The sequence below is a fragment of the Podarcis filfolensis genome (genome assembly GCF_964270895.1).
Source record: "Podarcis filfolensis genome assembly, chromosome: 11".
Classification (NCBI taxonomy): domain Eukaryota; kingdom Metazoa; phylum Chordata; class Lepidosauria; order Squamata; family Lacertidae; genus Podarcis; species Podarcis filfolensis.
In genome coordinates, this window is record NC_139613.1 from 46386477 (window position 1) to 46411886 (window position 25410).

General features: G+C 41.2%; 1 protein-coding gene across 2 annotated transcripts in view; it reads right to left on the bottom strand.

The window, feature by feature from the left end:
• CEP120 (centrosomal protein 120) overlaps positions 1–25410 on the bottom strand; it is a 36521-nt gene that overhangs the window by 9415 nt on the left and 1696 nt on the right. Inside the window, exons 2-19 of one of the 2 annotated variants that reach the window (XR_014539774.1) lie at positions 23089–23245; positions 22480–22594; positions 20855–20996; positions 19104–19252; positions 18491–18688; positions 17071–17298; positions 16699–16897; positions 14862–15030; positions 12341–12490; positions 10453–10635; positions 8861–8957; positions 8630–8782; positions 6883–6972; positions 6257–6349; positions 4706–4867; positions 2648–3770; positions 2016–2311; positions 912–1696 (exon numbers count right to left, since the gene is read on the bottom strand). Coding sequence is in view for 1 of the 2 variants with exons in the window: in XM_083576648.1 (XP_083432774.1) it covers positions 912–1010; positions 3648–3770; positions 4706–4867; positions 6257–6349; positions 6883–6972; positions 8630–8782; positions 8861–8957; positions 10453–10635; positions 12341–12490; positions 14862–15030; positions 16699–16897; positions 17071–17298; positions 18491–18688; positions 19104–19252; positions 20855–20996; positions 22480–22594; positions 23089–23245 (2507 nt within the window). In the remaining variant the exon portion in view is untranslated. The remainder of the gene's footprint in view (positions 1–911; positions 1697–2015; positions 2312–2647; positions 3771–4705; positions 4868–6256; positions 6350–6882; positions 6973–8629; positions 8783–8860; positions 8958–10452; positions 10636–12340; positions 12491–14861; positions 15031–16698; positions 16898–17070; positions 17299–18490; positions 18689–19103; positions 19253–20854; positions 20997–22479; positions 22595–23088; positions 23246–25410) is intronic. The other variant, XM_083576648.1, reaches the window with a different exon arrangement.

Consider the following 25410-nt stretch of genomic DNA (forward strand, 5'->3'; position numbering starts at 1 on the left):
CAAAAAGGTTGCCCACTCCTGCTTATAGCCAATCATAGAACATCAAAAACAGTAACACAGCCTCTGACCGTGATCCAAAGAACCGGGTCCATATCTGAAGGCAGGCTGCGGGTGCTTCAAATAATGCAGGGATTTGTAGGGAAATCATCAAATAAGATGCAGAAACTTTGATTTAGGAGACAGTGAACTGCCCCAACTCATTACCTCTTAATCTCAAATTAAAATATACAGTGTGGAAATACTGATGTCATCGAGCAATGTTGTTGAGCAATGAATGTGGCAATGTTTGTGATGTACTTCATACTCAAGAAAAACTACTTTTCCAGGCAAAATGCACATCTAGGCCACAATTTTCCAAGTGTGTAAATATGACAGCATCCTCTCTGGTTTTTGTGGGCTGCAAAAGATGCCAGCAGGTGAGACAGCTATTGTTTTTCTCTCAAATGGTGAAAGATCTTTACAAGCATCCTTGATAAACACTAATATCTCCAGTTAGTTCTCCTACGTAGGCACACCGCAGCAAGGCAGATTTGGCTTCACTAATGTACAGTGATACCTCGGGTTACATACGCTTCAGGTTACATACGCTTCAGGTTACAGACTCCGCTAACCCAGAAATAGTACCTCGGGTTAAGTACTTTGATTCAAGATGAGAACAGAAATTGTGCGGCGGTGCAGTGGCAGCAGGAGGCCCCATTAGCTAAAGTGGTGCTTCAGGTTAAGCACAGTTTCAGGTTAAGAACGGACCTCCGGAACGAATTAAGTACTTAACCCGAGGTACCACTGTATATAGAAGCAACTTCCTCTTCTTGTTCTCATGAGAATTTCAAGGGTCAGAGAACATTGGAGGGCCACATTCTAGCCCTGGGCTTTAGGTTCCCCACCACTGATTTATCTTATATGTTACACACCTGTTTAAGCCTTGCTAGTTCCTTCAGCGCTCGCGCCCATTGCTGCTTGTAGTGTAGTTTTGCCTTGGTCGCCGATTCCAACTTCCTTTCAAGGTCCCCCTAATAAAGAGCAGAGTTCTATCAACAAACACTATAACCGTAGGAATAATCTTTATGCAACTGAATATACAAAACTTGTATTACAAAAATAGTTTAGTATAGCATGTAACTTCTAAAGCGGTAACACAATTTGATGTAAATACTGTGGCGCACAAGAATATCCTCGTTTAAGCATTAGCCTTATTTTTATTGTCCAACAAAGCAAAACTGGATTAGTCTGCAGTCTGAGACAGTTCATCTAAACAGTTCATGTAAACCATTTTTAAACATCTTCAAAGGGCTCAAAGATAGCATTCATTTTTATATAAAAATCACTCGCTGTTCATATTTCAGCTTAATTGATGATGCAAGACTTGGCATGCCTGATCCTTGAAATTCTAGCTAATGTGCGCCTCTTAGTTTGGTTAGATTGCACCTTTTAAGTCTTCAGTTTGAAAGATCATGTCTCTGCATTAAATAACTCACGCTCCCTCAAAAGCAGCAGAAAATGTTTCCCTTTTCACTGGGCTTCTTACGCATTGCCAGGCCAGGAGGACTTGTAAACTGCTTCTACTTCAGCTATGAAAAATAAAACTATTCTGTTGGGGGCTTCTGAATCCTGTAGGATCTGGAAGTATGACTTGAGGAGTAATATTCAGGCCAACTCCATGTCCCTGGTTAGAATTCAATGTCCAAAGCTGCAAGTTCTGTACAGTGGTGCCCCGCAAGACGAACGCCTCGCAAGACGGAAAACTCGCTAGACGAAAGCGTTTTCCGTTTTGGAGGTGCTTCGCAAAACGAATTTCCTATGGGCTTGCTTCGCAAGACGAAAATGTCTTGCGAGTTCCTGCAGGTTTTTTTCCTCCCCCCCCCTTTTTCTAAGCCGCTATGCCGGTTATCCGCTAAGCCGATAAGCCGCTAAAAGCTGCTAATAGCGCTAATCCGTCAATGGGCTTGCTTCGCAAGACGAAAAAACCGCTAGACGAAGAGACTCGCAGAACGGATTCTTTTCGTCTTGCGAGGCACCACTGTACAGAGGCTCAAGAAAAAGTAGAACCTGCTTCTAGATCAGTGATTTCCAAACTTGGGTCTCCAGCTGTTTTTGGACTATAATTCCCATCATCCCTGACCACTAATCTTGTGAGCTAGAGATGATGGGAGTTGTAGTCCCAAAACAGCTGGAGACCCAAGTTTGGGAAACATTGTTCTAGATGCAGGAGTGAGGAACTGTGGCTCATCAGATGTTACTGGACTACAACTCCCATGGTCTCTGACCTTGGGCTACAATGGCACAGTTTCACTAACCCTGTTAGTGGGTGGCGCTGTGAGTTAAACCACAGAGCCTAGGACTCGCTGATCAGAAGGTCGGTGGTTCGAATCCCCACGACGGGGTGAGCTCCCGTTGCTCGGTCCCTGCTCCTGCCACCTAGCAGTTCGAAAGCACGTCAAAGTGCAAGTAGATAAATAGGTACCGCTCCAGCGGGAAGGTAAACGGCATTTCCGTGCGCTGCTCTGGTTCACCAGAAGCGGCTTAGTCATGCTGGCCACATGACCCGGAAGCTGTATGCCGGCTCCTTCAGCCAATAAAGCGAGATGAGCACTGCAACCCCTGAGTCGGTCACGACTGGTCAGGGGTCCCTTTACCTTTACCTTTAAGCAAGCAAGGACATATGTATGGACCTAATGGTTAATGGCTAGTGAACAAAGAGTCCTCATTTCTTTGGTTGTTGTTCTATCACATCGTAACACAGTTTTTTGTTTTTTTTAAAAAAGGCAGAATCTTATACATGCATTGAATATATATGACTGTCCAAACTGATGTTTGTGGGAACCAGATCTGGGGAAAATAAAATGAAGTCTGAAGCTATTCCCTGGGAATTTGAGACAGTAGCTTAAAATCTGCATTCTTTCACAAGACTGGCTGGGGCAACCCAGCTAGATGGGTGTATAAATAATAAAATTATTATTAAGAGTCCTTTCCTAACCCCTGCCAATCCCACACCCCAAAAGAGATAAAGAACTGCTTATCAGGAAAATCCCCCAATCTTTTCTTCATAAACTGGATATATGTTACCTCTTCTGGGTCAAAGGCATAGATTAGAATTTTGAAAGCTACATACATTCACAGTGCTGTCAAACATGCAACATTTATAAATAACAAGCTCAAGCTATCAAAAGTAAGAAGAGTCTAAATGAAGCTACTGATACAACAAGATGGGTCTCTAGAGTTCATGTCCATCTAATGACAGGTGTCTGTCATGAATTAAGAACAATTTGCAAACACTTATTATTTTTTCTAACCGTGGTAGTAACTCGATAACCAACGATCTAAGAATATTTATTCCAATTTATCCTGGATCAAAAACTCATTTTAGGTGTACTCTGCTTGAGTTATCAGTAACAATGAAATCTGGAAAATACTGCCACAGATGAACTGTAAAGGAATGTGAAACTCCTATCCCTGGCAAGTTCTTAAAAGTGACAGCATCTTCCAGAAGGATTCTTTTGTTTTGTTGATATTTATGATGCAAATTTTGTGGCTGGGTTAAATTTGGAGTTTATTCCAAGTTTTGCTTTTCTTGTTCACGCTGTCTACATTTAATCTGTTGTAAAATGCTGCTATTCTTTCTGAGCCTTCAGATAGAATTGTAGACATACCTTTTCTAAAGTTAGAATACTTATTTCGGATTGCAGCCGGATTTCTGGCTTGCTGCTTTGCTGTTCCTTGTATTGCTGAAACTCTTTCTCCAGAGTTTTATACTTGTTTTCCCAGTCATAAAGCTGGTAGAAAAAGAAGAAGAAGAAGAAGAAGAAGAAGAAGAAGAAGAAGAAGAAGAAGAAGAAGAAGAGGAAGAAACAGAAGTTGAATGAGTTTATGCCTAGATGATAACACAACAAAGAGCTGGAAGGAACATTTTGCCCAATACAGTGGTACCTCAGGTTACATACGCTTCAAGTTACATACACTTCAGGTTACAGACTCCGCTAACCCAGAAATAGTACCTCGGGTTAAGAATTTTACTTCAGGATGAGAACAGAAATCAGGCTCCGGTGGCGTGGCAGCAGCAGGAGGCCCCATTAGCTAAAGTGGTGCTTCAGGTTAAGAACAGTTTCAGGTTAAATACGGACCTCCGGAACAAATTAAGTACTTAACCTGAGGTACCACTGTAGAATACTCGTCTTCAACTGGTTCTCCAAAGAACATCACAAAAGGAGCACTACTACCACACAAATAGATTGGCAAAGATTAAGAAATGGTTCCCCAAATATTACATTGCTTTATAGTTTTTACACACACACACACACACAGAGAGAGAGAGAGAGAGAGATGCACAGCAAATATTAAAAAGAAGAAGAAAAACTTCTTTGTGATGGCATTAAAATATCTGGTGGCATTAAAATATCTGGTCTCCCTTCTTTGCTTTTATTGAAGGAGAACAGGATATTTTAAAGCTTTAATTAACCTGGCCGTAAGATCACCCTTGTTTTCAAAAAAAATCTTTGTCCATTTCTACCATTAAATAAAGTTGTATCCAGTGCTCCCCCCCCCAAGCATTTTGTGAATCTTTGTACTTTTGTCCATTTCCTGTATTTATTTTTCCCGATTTGAACTATAAAATGGTGGTTTTCTTGAGTCACAATAAGAGTACCCCAAGCACTTTTTTAGGGGAAAAGCACTGGTTGTATCTAACTTGGAAAAGTTAAGTTCCACTCACTTGTTGCTGCAAGCGGATCTTGTCCTCTTCCAACTGTCTGAACCTCGATTTTTCCAGCTCCACCTGATGCATGCATTCTTCTTTGACTCGCCGCATTGCATCTTGAAGCTCCTGACGGTTTCGTTCATGCTCTGCTTGGAGCTCTTTCTTTGCTCTTTGGAGCTTAAAATTTAAAGCACACACACACACACACACACACACAGATTTCAGCACCAGTGGTTGTCCAGATGTAAACCTGTGCTGCCTCATTTAGAAAGCACGCTCGATTGACATTACTCTCACGAGTCACTCATGCATTTATTTGACCAACTTTAAAATATGTAATAATAATAATAATAATAATAATAATAATAATAATAATAATAAAACAACAATACTTTTTAAACTTAGCCTAGCTGTGTGGAGTGTGTTCCACAACATCCATGGAGTTACGAGGGCAAAAAACCATGGCTCCTAGCCAGTGCTGGATTTACGTATAAGCTAAACAAGCTATAGCTTAGGGCTCCACTTTCTTGGGGGCCCAAAAATGTTTTAAAGGAAAAAAACAACTGGATGTACATTTCCAAAATATAAGATAAAAAACAAATAAAATGGCATTGGATACCTATTAGGTCCATAAATTACCATATAGCATATCTTCAGCACAAAAAACAGCGACAAATTGTTGCTGACAAGGGACAGCTGGACATATAAAGGGCCCCATTACCTTCAGTAGCTTAGGGCCTTATCAAATCTAAATCCGGCCCTGCTCCTAGCTATGTAGCAGCGATTTCTCTGCCAAATCTGATGGCTTTGCAGCTTTAAGTACAGGAATACTTGATGGCTACAAGATGCACCTTGCTTATTTTTTAGGTATTCCCACATGTAAAAAATTATGCTCCTCTTTCTCTCCCCATCAACACTAACCTGCCAATGAACTAAAACATGCACACAAAAGCCCCAAAACTATGCACCAGAAAAAGCCATGTTCCATAGCATGGAAAAATTCCAATCCGAGCACAAATCTAAGATGAACTGGAACAGCTCTTTCGAGTTTTTTCAAAATATAATAAATAATAATAATAATAATAATAATAATAATAATAATAATAATAATAATTTATTTATACCCCGCCCATCTGGCTGGGCCTCCCCAGCCACTCTGGGCGGCTTCCAACAAAATATTAAAATACAGTAATGCATCAAACATTAAAAGCTTCCCTGAACAGAACTGCCTTCAGATGTCTTCTAAAAGTCTGTTAGTTGTTGTTCTCTTTGACATCTGGTGGGAGGGTGTTCCACAGGGTGGGTGCCACCACCGAGAAGGCCCTCTGCCTGGTTCCCTGTAACTTGGCTTCTTGCAGTGAGGGAACCGCCAGAAGGCCTTCGGCACTGGACTTCAGTGTCCGGGCTGAACGATGGGGGTGGAGATGCTCCTTCAGATATACTGGGCCAAGGCCGTTTAGGGCTTTAAAGGTCAGCAACAACACTTTGAATTGTGCTCAGAAACGTACAGAAATGGTTTCTGTATGTGCACAGTAGAAGATATAACATTGTGTTGCATATGTCTACCTCAGTTTCAGCACCAACAAGTTGCTTTTCACGCTTCTCTAAGTCAGTCAACGTTTTTTGAAGTTTTTCTTCCAAAACGGTATATTCTGCAACCTAGAATGTATACAGTTAAAATAATAATAATAATAATTCTTTCTAAACTGAACATGGTATTTGTTCTTGGATGACACTATATCCTTGCAAAAGAAACCGGATTTAAAATGAGCTTGAAATCCCACAAAACAAGTGACAACTTGATTTTTATGCACACAGTGGATTTCAAAATATTATGCATCAGAGCCTGCACTGCTAATAGACTTCAACAAGACTTAGGCCACAATCCTATACACATTTACCTGCGAGTAAAACTCAGTGGGCATATTACAGTGCAGGATTGCTCTGCAAGACTAGCAGTATTATATATCTTTATTTTAACTCAACCGAAAGGAAACATATTGCAGCTTAATTCGTAAACAATTCCAGGGTATCTCTAAGGTGTGTTACCTAAAGTATTTTTGTGTAGGTTTTATGGGCTGTGTGTCTAGGTCTTCTTCCGGCAGCTAATGAAATACATCACCCTTTACCACTGCCAGCTATCATGACAGTTCATTCTGCTGTGAAGCATTTCAAAGGGGAAAGGGTCTTACTTTTTTCTTCACCAATGCTTCCCTCTCTCTGTCCCTTTTTCTCCACTCCTCTGCAACAGCCTGCATATGAGCTAGCTCCTTCTTCTTCAGCTGCGAAAAACAAAGGCAATTTCAAAATGTCTTCCTTCGAAAACCATACAATTTGCATAACTCAGTCAGAACTATTGTGGAAGTCTTTCCTCAAGAAACCCAACATGGCGTGCAAATTAAGTATTCAGGACATCAGGGGGGAATTCCAGATCAAATACACAGACAGCTCCCATTATCAGTCCTGAAAATTGATTAGGTAAAGGTAAACGGACCCCTGACCATTAGATCCAGTCGTGGCCGACTCTGGGCTTGCGGCGCTCATCTCGCTTTATTGGATGAGGGAACCGGCGTACAGCTTCTGGGTCATGTGGCCAGCATGACTAAGCCACTTCTGGCAAACCAGAGCAGCGCACGGAAACGCTGTTTACCTTCCCACTGGAGCGGTACCTATTTATCTACTTGCACTTTGATGTGCTTTCGAACTGCTAGGTTGGCAGGAGCAGGGACCGAACAGCAGGAGCTCACCCCGTCGCAGGGATTTAAACCGCCGACCTTCTGATCGGCAAGTCCTAGGCTCTGTGGTTTAACCCACAGCACCACCCGCATCCCTAAAAATTGATTACAGGTCTGTTAATTTTTAAATGGTAGCTGGTAAGAGGCAATAGTTATGCATAGCCATGTAAAGCTGAATTATATCTAAAGCTACCATAACCAGAAGTAAAATGGAGAACTTTACACCACATTTGCAAATTTATTTAAGCAGTCATAAAATACTACCATAACTCATAGGCTAATAATAGCAGAACCGTGTGTTACAAAACATAATGGAAGTAGAAAGCCTTAAAAGTGATTGGAAAAAGAGATGCAAGCTTCCACTTGAATTCAACTGAAGCAGGAGAGATGGGGGTGGGTGGGAAAGCAACTGAAGTGGAATGAATTTTTTTAAGTCACTAGGGTAGAACAGAATCATAGAATTGGAAAGGACCCATCTAGTCCAACCCCCTATAATGCAGGAATATTTTGCCCAATATGGGGCTCAAACCCACAGCCCTGAGATTAAGGGTCTTATGCTCTAATAACTGAGCTACCCTGGGCACTTTCCAGGCTATGCTCACAGAAAGTGAACATGCCAGTACATTGCAAGAGCCCAGTGAATAAAATCACTCCTCCTCTTAGTTCAATATTGCAAATATTTGGAATTCTCTCTTTCCCCCACTCTTCCAAGGTGCTCTGTAATATCCAAAGGTGGTACAGTCTCATGACTGATATAATGACTGAAGGATGGGGCAGCAGGCCAAAAGTGTTCCTGTATCGGCAAGGAGGAACCTTTGCGCTCAAGACTGTAAATAGGTAAGATTCCTCCTTAATATAAATAATATTTCTAAAACGCAGATCAGTTTTATCCTGCTGTCAACGTTCTGGGCACATCTTGAAGATATACCAAACTGACTTTTTGCCCAGACACAATGTGAGACTGGGGTGATTACCCTGTGAGACATGCCTAAAAATGTATTTGAACATTATGAAGCCATCTATGCTGAATCTGCCAAATATACAATGCTGTCGTACAATCAGCTAAAGGGCTGATTCCAATTTAAAAACCTCTTTCCCACGCTTGTATCCACCTGAACTGCAACCTAGGTTTAAGATCTGTCACATTTGCCTTTTGTGAAGAGTGGACCTGTAGTTCCGGCTAAAAAAAAATGTATAAAGAAACCTGGTTTTCAAAAAGGTCTTCTTGTAGTTCCTTCCACATTTCCAATTCAAGTGCTGCTTTGTACTCTAGAGTTTCTCTTGTTTCCGGCTGGATTTCAGGAACATTACGTGGCTGAGATGACGGAACCAGCGGTGGCTCATTGGCACCTAAACCCTAAACATGGAAATGCTATTAGATAATCTTCAATGGAGTTGTGTCTTTCCAAACAAGAAAGGGTGCATTTCTGTTTACCTGAGAAGAATCGGACACCACAACTTCATGCATTTTCACAAGCCCATAATCTTCTAGAGTCACCGTGTATGAAAGCTCGGCTATCCTGTTGCTTGTCCTATAAACAAGAACAATAACATTTCATTTCTTCTGTCATTTGATATTAATCTTGCTCTCTACTGTCATCTGTTTACAATGGAACAAGCATGAGAAAAGTTGACTTATTTCTGCAGCAGTCTTTTCTCTCTTTCCTCCCAAAAAAGGTCTCGGGAGCTAAACAAGTTTTATATAAAGAAGTCAAACAATCCTGACTGTCAGACGACTGATCAAAACATGTTCATTGTAAAGGCCTTTGGCTATACACAATAAATTGTCTGATTGACTGACAGACCCAGACATGACGCCAATTCTCTTAGGAATATGGAACACAGAGAGTTGAAAAAGGAATAGCTGCTCTATTAGAGAAGTACAGAGCATTTATTCCTATTCATGAATAAAGAGGCTGGAGACCAAAATTATGATTCTTAGATACTGGTTACCAGCTAGTCTCTGGTCTGTCTGAATTTTCTCTCTTTGTTCCTCCTAATCACTTGTGTTGTAGCGCTGGCTATCAGGTTTGACTTGAGGCTTATTTTTCTGCATATCTGCAAACAGTTTTGTTTCAAAGCTCAGAATTAAATATTTGCTGCTACAAGTGTCTTACTTTTATATGCACACTCACAACCTGGCAAGTGTGAACCTAAAGGAAACACATTAAGGTCAACTGTCCACAAAATAAATGTTCCAGACTCTTTTCAGATGATTGTCTTGTTACTAAAAAAGTCAAAAAGTATCACTAAATAAACAAAAACATGAAACCCAAGGTGCGTACAGCAATAATTCTACAGTTTACATTTGTTTTTCAAGCTTCCTTTTACCCATTTTTAGTAAAGTTTAAATAGTTTTCTATGCAAATACACTGAAAAGTTGGGTAAACTTATCGAGTTACAGGAAATAAACATCTGACATTTGAAACAAATCAGTACAAAGGAGTACAGTCACTTTCACATCAGTGAGTTGGGTTTGACATCAAATGTTAAAGTCAATTAGGTTTGGAGGGCTGCCATCTAGTGGCTACTAAGTTTGGGTACACTCATGCTTTTCAGAAAGAATCTACTACATAATATACCGGAAAGTTTGATTGTGCAAACATATATTTTGAAATTAAATATATATTCACCATTAGAAAGTTACATAAATTAAAAATTCCAGGCTCCACATTGTAATCAAATCTTTACCAAGTCAGCAGACAATGCTTGCATGACTGCTAAAGAAAGGCACATCTTTTGTGTACACTTCTACAAGTACAAACTGGTATCACTTTTCAAGTTCAACTGAGTGTATTCTTTCAGAAGCTCTGCAGCATCACAAGAGAATGGAAGTGATGTGGTCTCCCACACTATTGTTCCACTGGTCCCTTTTGTCCCCCAAAATTAAGAGTTATGCAAGCTCTTCAAAAATAAGTATTAAGAGTTTTACTAAATGCAAACAAATAATAATTCAAAAAGGCCTATAGGAGTGTTAAACAGAACCAGCTATAATAGAGGAACCTCATTTTTCAAAGCTTATTGTACCCTTGTGCTGCTGTAACAGGGATTGTTTCACTGAAGGTCTGGCGCCAGCACTGTTCCCCACTGGCACCTAGAAAGCGGGTTTTTTCCATGGCCAAAATATTTGAAAGCTGGAGTCTTGCAACTCCCAGCAGTAAGTCTTTGGCTGTTTTATCTTTATGCCACAGCTCCACCAGCAAAGGTATCCTGAAATACAGAAGGAAAAAATACACATAGCATACAGGAGTTTGTATTTTGTTCTCATAGATGGGTTTTTCCTCAGTTGCCGTAGGCCAGGATGGGTAGAAGAGATGCATTTATTTTACATCTTTTGTGATGCTGGCGTAGATGAACTGGCAGACATTAATGCTACCCTGTGGCAAAATAGTACAACCACTTGAAGGAGTTCAAGGATGCTCAATTTTGCAAGAACATTTCACACCCATCAAAGTAATTTTCCATCCTAGAAATATACAATTGAGCGATATACTTTGACTTCCTGGATTTCCTGCATTTCTGAAAATAGGTCCCAATCCAAGGGAGGAACTATGGTGAAGTTGTTATCTTAAGGTTTCTCCATTCCTACTGGTTAGCCATTAACAACAGTAAAAACCCATCCGAACCTGTGTCACGTCACATTAGGAGTTAAAATTCAACAGCTTCCACAAGCAAGTAGTATTTCTTCTGAATACGATCAGTTTGAATGAGTTGCTCTGAAGTACATTCAGGTTAGAATAGGTCTGCAGGTTTCGAACTGAGTCATTGAATGATATAGGGCAGATTCCAATCCCTACCAGTTGCACACAGAGAGCAAAGTCCAATCATATGAAGGGTGAGATGTCCAAATGTGCTTTGCAGGACCTAATCCATCACTTAGAAAACAACACACACACAGAGAACCATATCCCCCTTTGTCACCTGCCACCCCCTACTGTGCTGGGCAAGTACCTGGTTCTTCAAAGCATGTACCCAGATCTCTGGTATTTGGCAATTTGAGTCCCTATCTGCCCTTTGCATACAGGCTATACCCCCGGTTGCTAGGACCACTAGAGACCAACCTACTCTCCGCTGTCCATTACCCCTATAGATGTGGAAGCAAATGAGACCTAAGCCACACACTGCAAGCGTTATGGCTCTGGATTCTGCCCTTTGTGAAGATGATAGGATCATGCCCACGCTGCTGGAAAAAAGCAAAGCAGGGACAAATATTTAAATGGAACTTATTAGCAGGTACCATACCACCTCGCTGACACAAAACGTGCCACCTGAACTACCGTATTTTTCACTCTATAAGACGCATTTTCCCCCTCCAAAAAATAGGGGGAAATGTGTGTGCATCTTATGGAGTGAATGCAGGCTCCATGGCTTCAGCGAAAGGAACGCAAAGCCTCCGAAGCACAGCGGGATAGCCCGCTGAAGCCTGGAGAGCAAGAGGGATCGGTGCGCACTGATCCCTCTTGCTCTCCTGGGTTTGCTTCGCTGGAGAGGCGCTGCACAGCTTTCCCTCTCTGCGCAGCGCCCCTTCAGCGAAGCAGGAGGAGAAATGGAAGGGGCTTCGTTTCTCCTGCCGCTTCGCTGAAGGGGTGCTGCGTAGAGAGGGAGAGAATTTTTTCTCTCCCTCTAAAACTAGGTGCATCCTATGGTCGGGTGCTTCCTATAGAGTGAAAAATACGGTAAATAACCAATCCTGAGGACAAATGTACAGGGTTGTATTTAATGTAGTGCTAAGGGGAATGCTCCCCAAACCCTCCAGAGCAGATCTAGATAAAGTGGGAAGATGGGGAGAAGATACAAGTTAGGTTGCGCTAGTGTTAACTTGCAATTTCAAAATGTAAGTATGGTTAACTAGTTGTGAAGGAAAGAGAAATGTGCCAAATGCACAGATTGTTAAAATGGCACCCTTGTTACATACCTGAAGAAGGTATCCTGCAGCTGATGGGGCATCGTTGCAAAATCAAATGCACAATATGACTGGGGAAGAAACACTTCCATGTTCTTCCTTACTTCCACGGGAGGGTTTGTCATAATGGGTGCAGCACTTCCAAAAAACGGATACGAGTACCTATGGAGGTAAAAAGGTAAAGGTAAAAGACCCCTGGACGCTTAAGTCCAGTCAAAGGCAACTATGGGGTTGCGGCACTCATCTCGCTTTCAGGCCGAGGGAGCTGGCGTTTGTCCACAGACAGATTTCCGGGTCATGTGGCCAGCATGACTAAACCGCTTCTGGTGCAAGAAGACACCGTGACGGAAGCCAGAGCGCACGGAAACGCCGTTTACCTTCCTGCCACAGTGGTACCTATTTATCTACTCACACTGGCATGCTTTCAAACTGCTAGGTTGGCAGAAGCTGGGACAGAGCAACTGGAGCTCTCCCCATCGTGGGGATTAGAACCACCGACCTTCTGACTGGCAAGCCCAAGAGGCTCAGTGGTTTAGACCACAGCACCACCCATGTTCCATTGAGAAATAAACAAACAAACAAATAAATAATATTAATATTATAACAAATTCAGTGCTAATAGCTTATGACTTCAAGACCTTTAAGTAATTGAACTTTGAGCTAACTAATGACTTAATGGCATGTCTTAACATGGTATTCAACTGAGTTTATTCAGAATATACCTATTGAAATTAATGAACAGGACTTAAGTTAGGTCCATTAATTTCCTTGGGTCTTCTATGAATCAAACTTAGGTGAATGCCACACCATTGTTTCTATCAAACAATACACTCCAATCGCCTCTCACTGTTGGCCATGCTGGTTGAGGATGGAGGGCATTAGAGTCCAACAACATCTTGAAGGGACACTGGATTCCCATTGATCAGGAGAGGCAAGACTGACTTGCATCCTTTGTTTTATTTTCTCAAGTAAGGGAGCAGAGTGTGACAGTGATCCTGCGTCCTGTAACAAGATGCAGTTGGGTATTGTTAAGAATATTTCTAGGGATGTGTGTTTTAATATGTTGCTGCAGATTTTCCCTGGTGTTCCCCAGGATTACATTTTTGGTCACCACTAGGGAGCTGAAACATAGAATTCTTCCTGGACTTCATATACCAAGTTTCATTCAATGGACACTTCACATTCCATAAAACAGAAGGCCAAGTGGGCCAGTTACACAACAAAGATTAGTCAGCCGAAAAGTAATACGCTTGTGCCCAATTTCCATGAAGTTACTCCTTTCCGTATTTCCCTAGCTTTTTTAAAAATGTAGAAACTTTCCAACTTAGCATGTATACTGGGGTCTTCCATCCAGAAACATAGCTAAAAATCCACAAGTTGCCACAACAGCATTGTGAGTTTATAAAGAAATGTGTAGATTAAAGAAAAGGGAATATTCGGGCAAGACATGTTCGTCCATGAATGGAAGTTACAAGACCTGCACATAGTTGGAGATTGCCCTCTTACAGTGTACAGTACCTGTGCCCTATCCTCAGAATTATAGGGATAAAACTCTGCTAAGAAGGATGCAATTACCCATACTTTTAGATCAAGTTCATGATGAGCAAGAAGTTTGATATTTACAGGGCACATAGAAGTGATCATGGAGACACTGTGTACCTAGACTTCCAGATCCTCTCATGGACCGGTAACTGGTTAAGGGCCAGAAAGCAATGGGAAAATACCATATTTTTCGCTCTATAGGAAGCACTTTCCCCCTCCAAAAATGAAGGGGAAATGTGTGTGCGTCCTATGGAGCGAATGCAGGTTTTCGCTGAAGCCTGGAGAGCGAGAGGGGTCGGTGCGCACCGACCCCTCTCGCTCTCCAGGCTTCAGGAAGCTATCCGCAAGCCTTCGGAGCGCAGCAGGAGTTCCCGCCAGGCTCCGAAGGCTTGCGGATAGCAGCCTGCAGCCCGAAGCCCGGGGAGCGGGGCGCCTGTCCTGTGAAGCCAGAGGAGGAACAGAAGGGTCTCCTTCTGATCCTCTTCCAGCTTCGCTTGAAGGGGCGCTGCACAGTTCTCCCTCTCTGCGCAGTGCCTCTCCTTTGCAGAGAGGGAGAACTGCGCAGCGCCCCTTCAGCCACGTGCCTGCCTGGAAGCTGGAGGAGGAACAGAAGGGACTCCTTCTGTTCCTCCTCCAGCTTCACAGCAAGGCGCTCACTGCCTTGGCTTGTGCCATGGCCGCGCGCAACCCCTCCAGCAGGGTGAGGTTGCATGGAGCTAAAGAGGAAGCCAAAACAGCGAGCGGGATCCATCCTGTTCGCTGTCTTGGCTTGTGCCATAGCCGCGTGCAACCCCTCAAGCAGGGAGAGGTTGTGCGCAGCCTGTATGCTGCTCTTTGGGGCTGGGGGGGAAATAAGATTTTTTTTCTTGATTTCCCCCTCTAAAAACTAGGTGCGCCCTATGGTCCGGTGCGCCCTATGGAGCGAAAAATACCGTAATTTAAAGTTCTCCCAATGAAGAGATGTGAAACAATTATCCAACACATGCTTTACCTTAACATACAATTGACGGGAAAGCCAGTATCCAGATTATGGAGAGTTCTTAAGTCTATTGAGAAACAGAAGTGATGGGATGCTGCTGGAACAGCAATTTTTTGACCTGTGGTAGATTCAGAGGTACCGGCCTGCTGAGTCTGAGAAGCGGGTGCTCGGGCATTCGAGGCTGAAGAGAAAACAGGCAGCGCATTTTCTTTTAAGATAGATGCTGACACATTCCAAACTTGAGAGCCCCTGCTGTACAAGTTCTAATGAAAGTAAGAAGCTTTTGAATTTTTTTCTGGACAAAATTTAGTTTTCTTTCTTTTTTAATTGGGTTTTATAAACAAGAATAATATTATACAAATAAGTATACCAAGTTTTCTCATGTCATTTGCGTATCACAAAAATAGCATAATAAACGTGGAAAAATATCTACAACATATGTTTCATTATTAGTGGTCAATGTATGAATTCTTGGTTTATGAATTGGTTCAAACAATTAGGAAGAAGAATAAAAGAAAAATAAAAAAGGGGGAGAGGGGGAGTGAGAAGTTGGGTTGGGTCAGGTGGTTATGCTTCTATTATTCTACTTAGTGTGTATGAGGGGTTGTGTCAACGTTACTTGTATGGGTTCTCTTACTATTCACTTGTTGTATTTCCTTGGTGGTGAGAGAGGTTGGGGGTGGCTTAGGGTGTTGTTGGTTGTCTTTGGTTGGCTGTAGCGAGAATTGTTTTTGTGTGAGAGTGGGGTGTGAGTGTGCATTTTTGAATCAGGTTAGCCAGATTGATTCATATGCTGTTGGTGGATTCTTGTCATCTTGTTGGGCTGTGTATGTGATAAAGGGGAGCCATACCAGAGTGAAGGCGTCTTCTTCTATTTGTCCCTGTGTCAGTTTCAGTTTATGGGTTGGTTTTTCTAATAAGGCTGTTTCCCATACTAAGTTTTCTTTCCCCCTTTCTAAACCTAAAAGTTGAACTAGCTGTACAGCATCAGAGCCTGTGGCCAAACACAGCTGATGACAATTTGAAGGTAAGCCACGTGGTGCAGGCTGGTCCACGTGGCAAACAAAAAATAGCATACCAAAAATAGGTGTTCATATTTCAAGCAGCCTTCACACATTGGCCCTATCATGCAAAGTGGCCACAGGCTGGAGGCTATGCTCCTGCATTCTGTTCACAAGGGAAGGGAGCAGTGCTTAAAGGTAAAGGGACCCCTGACCATTTGGTCCAATTGTGACCGACTCTGGGGTTGCGGCACTCATCTCACTTTATTGGCCGAGGGAGCCGGCGTCCAACTTCCGGGTCATGTGGCCAGCATGACTAAGCCACTTCTGGCGAACCAGAGCAGCGCACGGAAACACCGTTTACCTTCCCGCTGGAGCGGTACCTATTTATCTACTTGCACTTTGATGTGCTTTCGAATTGCTAGGTTGGCAGTTGGCAGGGACCGAGCAATGGGAGCTCATTCCGTTGTGGGGATTCAAACCGCCAACCTTCTGATTGGCAAGCCTTAGGCTCTGTGGTTTAGACCACAGCACCACCCGCGTCCCGGAGCAGTGCTTAGACCCAAGCAATTTACTTGAATACAAATATCTGCCCAGTTCTTCAACTGCAGAGATAAACCACACATCACAAATTTAAAACCTTACATCGCCCGCAGTTCACTGGTTGACCGCAGATAACTCTCTCCCTCTTACTGGAGTCTTCAGAATATTTTAAGTTGCATTACTGCATAGTGAATGATCACCCATTTCCTTGCATCAGTTTACCAAGCAATCATAAAGAAAACAGTATTTTGTGGTAGATATGACAGCTGTAAATTTATAAACATTTGCTTTGATGTGCTGCCTACCTTTTTTCTGTGCCTTTGGGTTCTTGTCATACTGAAGACTTTCCACTTCACTGTCTGTTGCGTCATCTTTTATGGGAGGAGAATGGCTAACCCGGGGTAACGCATTTTGAGAACCAGGCTCAGGACTCCTTTTTTGATCATGCATTGGAGATGAAGCTCTTTTCACATTTTCAGACTCAACCTTTGAAGATAACTGAGGCTGAACGAAACAATAGTGCCTAGTTTAAACACGTGATCCTCGGATGAGGGGCAGTATAGAAATTTAATAATAATAACAATAACTTCATTTCATACATGCGTACCAGCAATAATATTTTCTATTTTTATTTGCATTTTTAAAAGCATATAAAAAGGAGTACAATTGAGCTGTACCTGAGAAACTCTGCTATCTTTTTGAAGAGATACTGATACCCCAACAGTGGGAGCCATATCCAAAGGGACGGGTGGCAGCTTTTGCCGGGCTCTGTTAGGTGGAACAAGAATATATGCTCCTTCAATTGCTACTGGATGTTGAAGGATTTCCACGCTTCCTTTCTTCAACAGCCCAGTTAAAAGTATTTCAGTGCTTCCAAGAGACTGGTCCCCACAGCAAAGATGGATCTATGTTTCAAAAGGGTATCATGAAAGTGACTATAATGAGCATTCAGTACAAAAATGATTACTTACACCCAACCAATGACATCTAAATGGAAATATTATGTCCTTAAAATAAATAATGTGTTTGTAATGGATGCTGGAATAAAATAAGCCAAAGAGCCTTCTTTAGAAGGTTATCCAGACTGCCTAATCTTCCCAGACTGTCTTATCCTCCGAAACCCTGTATTCTTCAGGTCAAAAGATAGCAAGAGGCTCCAAGCGGTCATGTTTCAGTACACGATAAGCCACAACTCACAAGCTCACAAGCTCTAAGGGGGAAGGAAGAAGGAAAGGCCAAGATGGAGCATTTTCATAGCTTGAGGGTGCTCCTTAATCCATCTTTCTCACTAGAGGCACAACTGACATCTGGGGCTAGAAATTCCTTCTCCCAGCTTTGGCTGGTACATCTGTTGTGACCAGGATAACCTGACCACAGTGGTCCATGCAATGGTAATTGTAAGAGTTGATTACTGTAGCATGCTTTATATGGGCTACCCTTATATCTATCTGGTCCAGAAGCTGCAACTAGGACAGAATTCGGCAGGTTACTGGTAACGATGTTAATTTGCTGAGAGAGCTGCATTGGTTGTCGATTTCCTACTAAGGGCAGGCTCAAGGTTCTTGTGTTAATTCACAGAGCCATAAACAATTTGGGCACAATGTACTTTAAGGAGTAGCATGATTCTTAATGCTGTACCTCAATTATCAAGATCCCCTGGTGGGGTACTTTTGGTGTCTCTCTGCCATGCCCCTGAGGTTTGGTTGTCCTTTACCAGGGAGCATGTTTTTAGTGTGGCAGCTCTGAAGAACTCCTTGTCCATAGAAAAGAAAGTCTAGCAAGCTTTCTCTCAGACATACTCTAAAAACTGAGCAGTTCATATTTTTTTACCAAGCAGTTTATACTGATACTACTGTAGTATTAGCTTCTTATTCTGCCCACTGCCTTGTTTTTCTATTTTTATGAAGGTGCAGCTCATAAGTAAAAAAATTAACAACATATCAAAATAGTATAAAAGTTCTTAAATTTGATCTGCCATAACACACTAAATTCTTATGGTATCCTCTTAACAATTTGGACTGAAGAGGAGTCACACACTTCAAAACAAGATGCAACAGCTACATCTTTGTTTACCAGAGAGCAGAAATGGATGCTTACCTTCAACTTTGAGTGAGCAAAAAAATAAGCTCTTAGAACTTCAACGCTGCTGCGTATTCTAACAGATGCTCTTTCTGGCTCAAAGTTTGGATTGATCAAATCGGTGAATGGTTCGTTGGTAACATCATTGCCAAGGAGTGAATAGTAGAAGAAGAACTCAGGCTGTCGTTCTGGAAGTTTCATTGTGGTAGGTATTAGCTGTTACAAAAAAAGATCAGAAAAATGCAAACAATAGGTCCTCAACACTGCTCATATGAAGTTGTGAATGTCCATGTCTATTATCAAAAGAAGTGCTGTATTCCAACGTCTATTCAAGTTTTAAATATTTAACATGGGTAACATCAAAAGCTAAGGAATTCCAGGGCTGGAAAGTTGTCCTTGCTCACTCTCCCAAGCTCCTCCCATCATGAGAGCAACACTGTAATTTTGAGGTTGGTTTAGATTTTTAACAGCAATAAAGGGAACAAACATTCTTATACAGAATCAAGGGGTTATGAAGAACCACCAAGTCATGCTGCAATGAGACATGATTTTTCACATGTTAACCATCCAGAGTTTGAAAGCTCCACCACAGGCGAAACCAGATAGTGGTACCATGGATTGACATTATTACCTGTTCTAACTGTGTAGCAAATGCAACAGTGACAGACAGAACAAAGTAGTCCCTGCAATATTCTGCTGGTCCAATTTGATGGCATCCTTCCTCTTCGTTAAGCACTGCTGCAAGATTTTTGGGATCCAACCCAAGTTGCTGAAGAGGTACTTTAAAAAGAAAACAAATGCCTTCAGTTGTATTCTGAACAAAATAAAATCTATTGGGAGCTGAAAATATACAGAGATGAAATTAAGAGAGGACAGTGTCTTTAAAAAACCCTATTAGCCCTGGGCTAGTAAGGGGCTGAATAAACCCCATGTCAGTCTAGTCACCAGTTACAACAGGGATGGGGGATGTGCAGCCCTTCAGATGTTGCTGGATTTCAAGTCCCATCATCCCAGACCTGATGAAAGTTGGAGTCCAACGTCTGGAGGACTACAATTTCTACATCCCTGACCTACACGGATTTCATCTCAAAGCAGATTAAAGGACAGAAAACAGCTATGTAAACCCTAACTCTCCACTTTTTAATACTTTATTTGCCTGGCCTGCTGGCATTGATAGTCTATGTTTAAGGATAAGGATTCACCTTCCTGGTTTTTTTTTGTAAGACGTATCATATCAGTTTCATGAAGACCAGAGAATAACCATCTGTACAACCTGAAGTTATACCACACATACCCAACACCTGTGTTTTATTTGTCTTATGCTTTTTACAGAAACTTGCCCAGAAGTGTTGGACACAGCTAGTAAAAGAATAAGTTAACAAAACAGAGACAGAAACAAGGAAATTAACTGTTTACAATATTCCACTTAACCACTTTACTAATCTTGACAACAAAATTTAAACAAGCTTTAGGACAGAGAATCCTATGAAAAATAAGGGGGAAAGATGAAAGCTTAATACAGAGCAAAGATGAAAACTTAATGTAGAATAAAGATGAAAGGTGAAAACTTAATATAGACCAAAGCTTTAAAATAGGATAACTGAATACATTGCTTTTCTGTCTTCAATTAATTACTATTTTTTATCTAGAAAAGCAGAAAAAAATATAATCAACTACATACAGAGAAAATAAAATAACAAAATATAACATATAAAATTCACAAGTGGTTAAGATATAAAAATAATTCTTTATGTAATAAAGTAGGAATGGAGAACCTGCAGCCCCCTTGATGTTGCTGGGACTCCAGCTCCCATCAACTCCAGCCAACACGGCCAATCATCAGGGATGATGGGAAGTGTAGTCCTACAGCATCTTGACATTGACAGATTGTCCACCTTTGCCATAAAAGAATGGAACAGAACCCTTGTAAACCACTCTGATACAGGACGGGCCATTAAGATTTTTAACGTGAATATTCAAATGTTCTTAGCCCTGAAACTTTGTCAAAATGAGCAAAGATGAAATCACTTCAACTGTCAGAAATCAGCTATCAAATCTCTCAGACTTCAGGTTGTAAGATCAAGTTTTTCCACCCAACGGAACTCCAAAACCCACCATCTGGAGCCAGGTGCAAAGTAGCACCATGAGGGTAGGTATAAATTTAGAATTAAGTAAGAGAATACTGCTGAGCAGATGCTCAGCCCAAGGATTTGTCATCAGAACAAAAGAGGAAACAAAGCAGAATACAGAGGATTTGTATAGTCAATTTGCCAATACTAACCAAGGATATTTTAGGATCTCCATCAACTTGAGAGAACTGCAGAATTCCCACAATTTTCAGAATATAATAGCGTTTGGTAACGTGTTCATTATTCTACTAACCTGTTACATCTCTGGGAGGTGCGTCCTTCGCTTTAAAGCCATCTGCGGATGCCTTAGTATCAGTTTCTAGCATTAGACTGAGTTGCAGCTCAGATTTAAATTTTGTGTATCTATTGCTCAGTAATGGATACCATTTTGGCGGCTGCAGAGATTTGATTAAAACAAAAAGTTGGGTGAAAGCACTCTTACAAAATTATACATACACGGTATTGTCGTCAGATAAAATCTCTTTCCAAGTTGGCTACGTTTTACAGGGTCTTACATTTAAAGTTAAGCCTAAGACAAAGAATAGTTGTGATCATACAATACTGTTACAGCAGAAGTGAAATTATATCATGTGTACATAGACAGTTCTCACCTCAATTTTCAATTTATTTTTTAAAAAAGGGAAAAAAGAGGACAAGACTTTGGCCCTAATCCAGAGATCTGAGAACAGAAGTAATACTCTCTTTCCCTAGTAGACAGATGATTGCCAGAGATAATCTGTTTAGAGGCAGAGGGCATGACTGCCCTGGCTTTAGAACTCCTTGTCCATAGAAGGGCTCCAAGAGCACATAATATGTTCACCACCTACAGCTGAACTTTCTATATCCAGAATAATTCTGCACTTGACTCTGCTGCCATCTGTTCATAGAAATCTTAATTCCCTCCATGGAAAAAAAAAGTTTAGAAAAGCTAGTCATTCCTCCCACAAAAAAAAAGTACAAAGCAACTATTTAGAGCATGTATCATAGGTTATTATTTGCTTTAACCTGCTATAGTAGACAAAGGCATATCCATTAAATCCCTTTAGTAAATAATAGCAAGAAATTTATCTGCTACAAACCATGGCAGATAATCATCTTAATGGGCAGGTCATTGACCTGAGCTTTGTTATAAGGTTATATAAATAAATAAATATGCAGCTGCTCAATTTTTTCTTGAATAGCCAGTCATTTTAATGACTGTTCTGTGCTGTTTTTAATTTGTTTAAAATTTTGTTATAGTTTTATACACTGTCCTGGTATTTTAAGATAGGACTATATTTAAATACAGTGGAACCTCGGTTGTCGAACGTAATCCGTTCCGGAAGACCGTTCCACTTCCGAAACATTCGACAACCGAGGCTCAATGGGTGGCCGGAGAATTCAATTGAAAAAATAGAGAAACACGCCTTGGAAGCCATTCGACTTCCAAGGCGCGTTCGAAAATGGAAGCATTCACTTCCAGGTTGTCGGAATTTGAAAGTCGAAACATTTGACTTCTGAAGCGTTTGACAACCAAGGTTCCACTGTACTTCCATAATACCGGCCTGCCCACAGAGACAGGAGAGGACCAGCCTGGTTACCAAAAAGGAAGAGGGATGGGCAACGCAGTGGAAAACTCAGAGTGGGCACAACAGCTCTCTGCTGCCTTGCCCCTCCATGTAACCAGCAGCAGTGCATAGTTTTGGAATACCAGGTGAACAACACCGACCCACCGTCTGGTACAGCTCAGACACGGGTTTACCACCTCAATGAGCAAATATGTCTAGAATCTGCCATTCAGTAAGAGAATGAAAATCAATACCATTTAATCTGGTGTATCTGATAAAGGAGCACACATTCATTTATTGTGACGTTTTTAAGCCGGGTTCTATACAATACCTGTTTCTTCTCTTGAGCAACTCTCAAATCTAGTATAATGTAACCTACAGGCTCTTTGGCGGAAGAGAGAGAATCCACAGAAAAGCATTGTAACTTGATAGGTGTACGCTGTAATCTGCAAGGAAATAAATATGCAATACCATTAAGGCACTGGAAGCAGTTACATAAGCTTTTGGCTCCCCAATGGTACATGCAACATTTCTACTGATAAAACTACCCAGATACTATCAGAAACAGTAGTAAATATTTTAATATATATTATATTGCAAGTATTTCTTTTCAATAATAAGGAAACTTTAGCAGTTAACAAGCGCATATAAAAATTTCCAACCTCTAAAATAGGCTCCAGGTATATGGCAACAGTTAAATATAGGAAAGCTGGTTACTTTTTTTGGAGGTGAAAACACAAAAGCTTAAGACTGCTCTTTTTAGTAACTATCTGAGCTTTCTAGCCAAATGCTATACAGAAAAGGGAATGGAATATACCCATAAGTACAGTTCAGGCTAAGTTATTATAGTCATTCTTCACAAATACTAAATACATGCAAATACTAAATACATGCAACAAGCACACACGCAAGCAATTCAGAAATCTTTTGAGAAAATAACCTGTGTTGGTGAAGTGCTTTCCTGTCAAGTTCCCAAGCTAACTCCGTGGCAAATTCAGGTTGATCAATATGTTCTACAGGGTCTGTAGCTAGAGTTTCACCATCAAACTTTGCTTCTACCACAAGCATATGCTTTGGACGTTTTGGAAAGTAACGCCCTGGAAAAGGAAAAAAGCACATTTATTAGATAGCGCCTTCATAAACAGCTGATAGTATACTATTTAGGGCATGATGTAGCTGCTTAATAATCACAAACTCCTGGGCACATTGCAGAATCTGATATATAATCAAAGGCTGTTCCTTGGTTACCTGTACAAACACATCTTTCAAAGAGCTGGATCAATTCTGCATTGGAACACAACATTACAAAAAGGAACAGGAAGCAGATCGCAACTAAAACTGCTTGTGTGCACAGTCTGCAGTGCACAAGAACTACACAGAGCAAGAACTACACCAAGAAAGTGACTGGGTCATAACTGGCAGTCACTTGTGTGATGGCTTGGTGAGTCATAGGAAGAGATTTTGATTTTCTGACAGCCAGCATGCTGACCGTCCAGCTTTCCACCTGGAGGGAAACATTGAAAGGTAAGGAAGAAAGGCTTAGGATAACTCATAGTGTTTGGTTCAGTTCTGGTACACAAAACCAATTCCTAGGCTCAGAATTCTGTGTATGCCAGTTACTGAATCTCCTGACTGTAGTAAAAAATGAGGCAGGTCTTGCAAACTTTAAGTCTATGAACTTCTTTAAGTTATACTGTGATATACACATACCACACCTGCAATTCTGTTCACATCTGGAGCTCAATGGGACCACTAGTAAATATGTGTGGAGTGTTTGTTTTGATCTATGTGGATCTATCTACAGATGGAGAAGAAATAAAAGGCAAGTAGAAAGGTAAGTAGAGAATTTTTTTTCTACCATATGTTTAAATATGGACTAATTTCATATTGCCTTAAGTTTTCACTATATCTGCACTTAACATTTTCACCAGTAACATTTTAATAATTGTCATTCATCACTATGCTACAAGCCACAATAAACTAGATAGTTGAAGGAGAATGCAACGTACATTTTAAGATCAGGTTAAAATTACTATGAACAAATCAACCAATAAAAGATTGCTGAAGTCAGCATTTTAATCTTTTTGAAAGTTAGATGGTGTATAAGCAGAAAATAAATATACATACATTGAGAAGTACTTGTAAGGACAGGACCACAATATGCTGGAGTTAATGGATTATTTTAAAAAAACTAAGCACTCCTAATTCTAATGCATCACAAACAATGTAACAAGAAGTACCAGCTACATATTGCTTCTTTGAGAATATGTACATAAGATCCCCAGGTGTCCTGAGTTCAAACCCTGCTCATCTCATGCCTATCTTTAGAATGACATGGTACTGGTTTCCACAGAAATGTTACAACAATGTTTTCCTGTGCAATACCATACTATTCTGAGAAGACAGGCAATGTCTACTGTAATAACTCAGTACTAAATTTCTGAAGCAGTAGCACAGGATTATGAATCTGACTACATATGCTGTTTTCATGCCATCTATTAATCCTATTCCCCTTATACCTGATCATTCTGTTCACAAATTTCTCCCTTCCTTTTGCCAGCTTTTATGTTGTAAGCACCAGAACTCTGCCACCGAAATGAGAAACTGAAGCCTGCAAAGAATTTACAACCTTGGATCTGAAAGCCTTAGTTGTTAGCTCAAGGACATGATGGTAAAGTGGGACAGTTAGCAATAGTTGTAGAAATGCTCAGACATGCTCTCTCCCGTTTCCATTGCTTAATGAGTTGAAGATGCAACTCTAGTACTCTATATTTTCAAAAGAAGAAGCAGGAGCTCTTTCACCTGGTGTCAAGAGCATGCAAAAACCTTTCCACTTACAGAGATGCCTTATCAGACACTTCCAAATATAAAATCACCCTGCTGTCTCCACATTCATTATTCACACAACCAACCACCACATGAGATATTTTGGGCGGACTTAGGCTACAATCCCATACGTACTGACCTACCTAGGAGCTCAGTTTGTTAGAGCGTGGTGCTCACCATGCCAAGATTGCAGGCTCCATCCCTGTATGGGGCAACTGCATATTCCTGCATTGCAGGGGGTTGGGATACATGATCGTCAGGGTCTTCTAACAATGCTATGTCTTGCTGAATTCAAGAGGGACTTACTTCGGAGCACAGAATCACACTGTTAGGGGGCTCAACTCTCCCAAAATTGAAGTCCGCCCTACAAGCATGGGTGTACCCAGGGAGCTGGGGGGGGGGCAGCTGCCCCCCAAAATCAAGCAAATAAATAAAA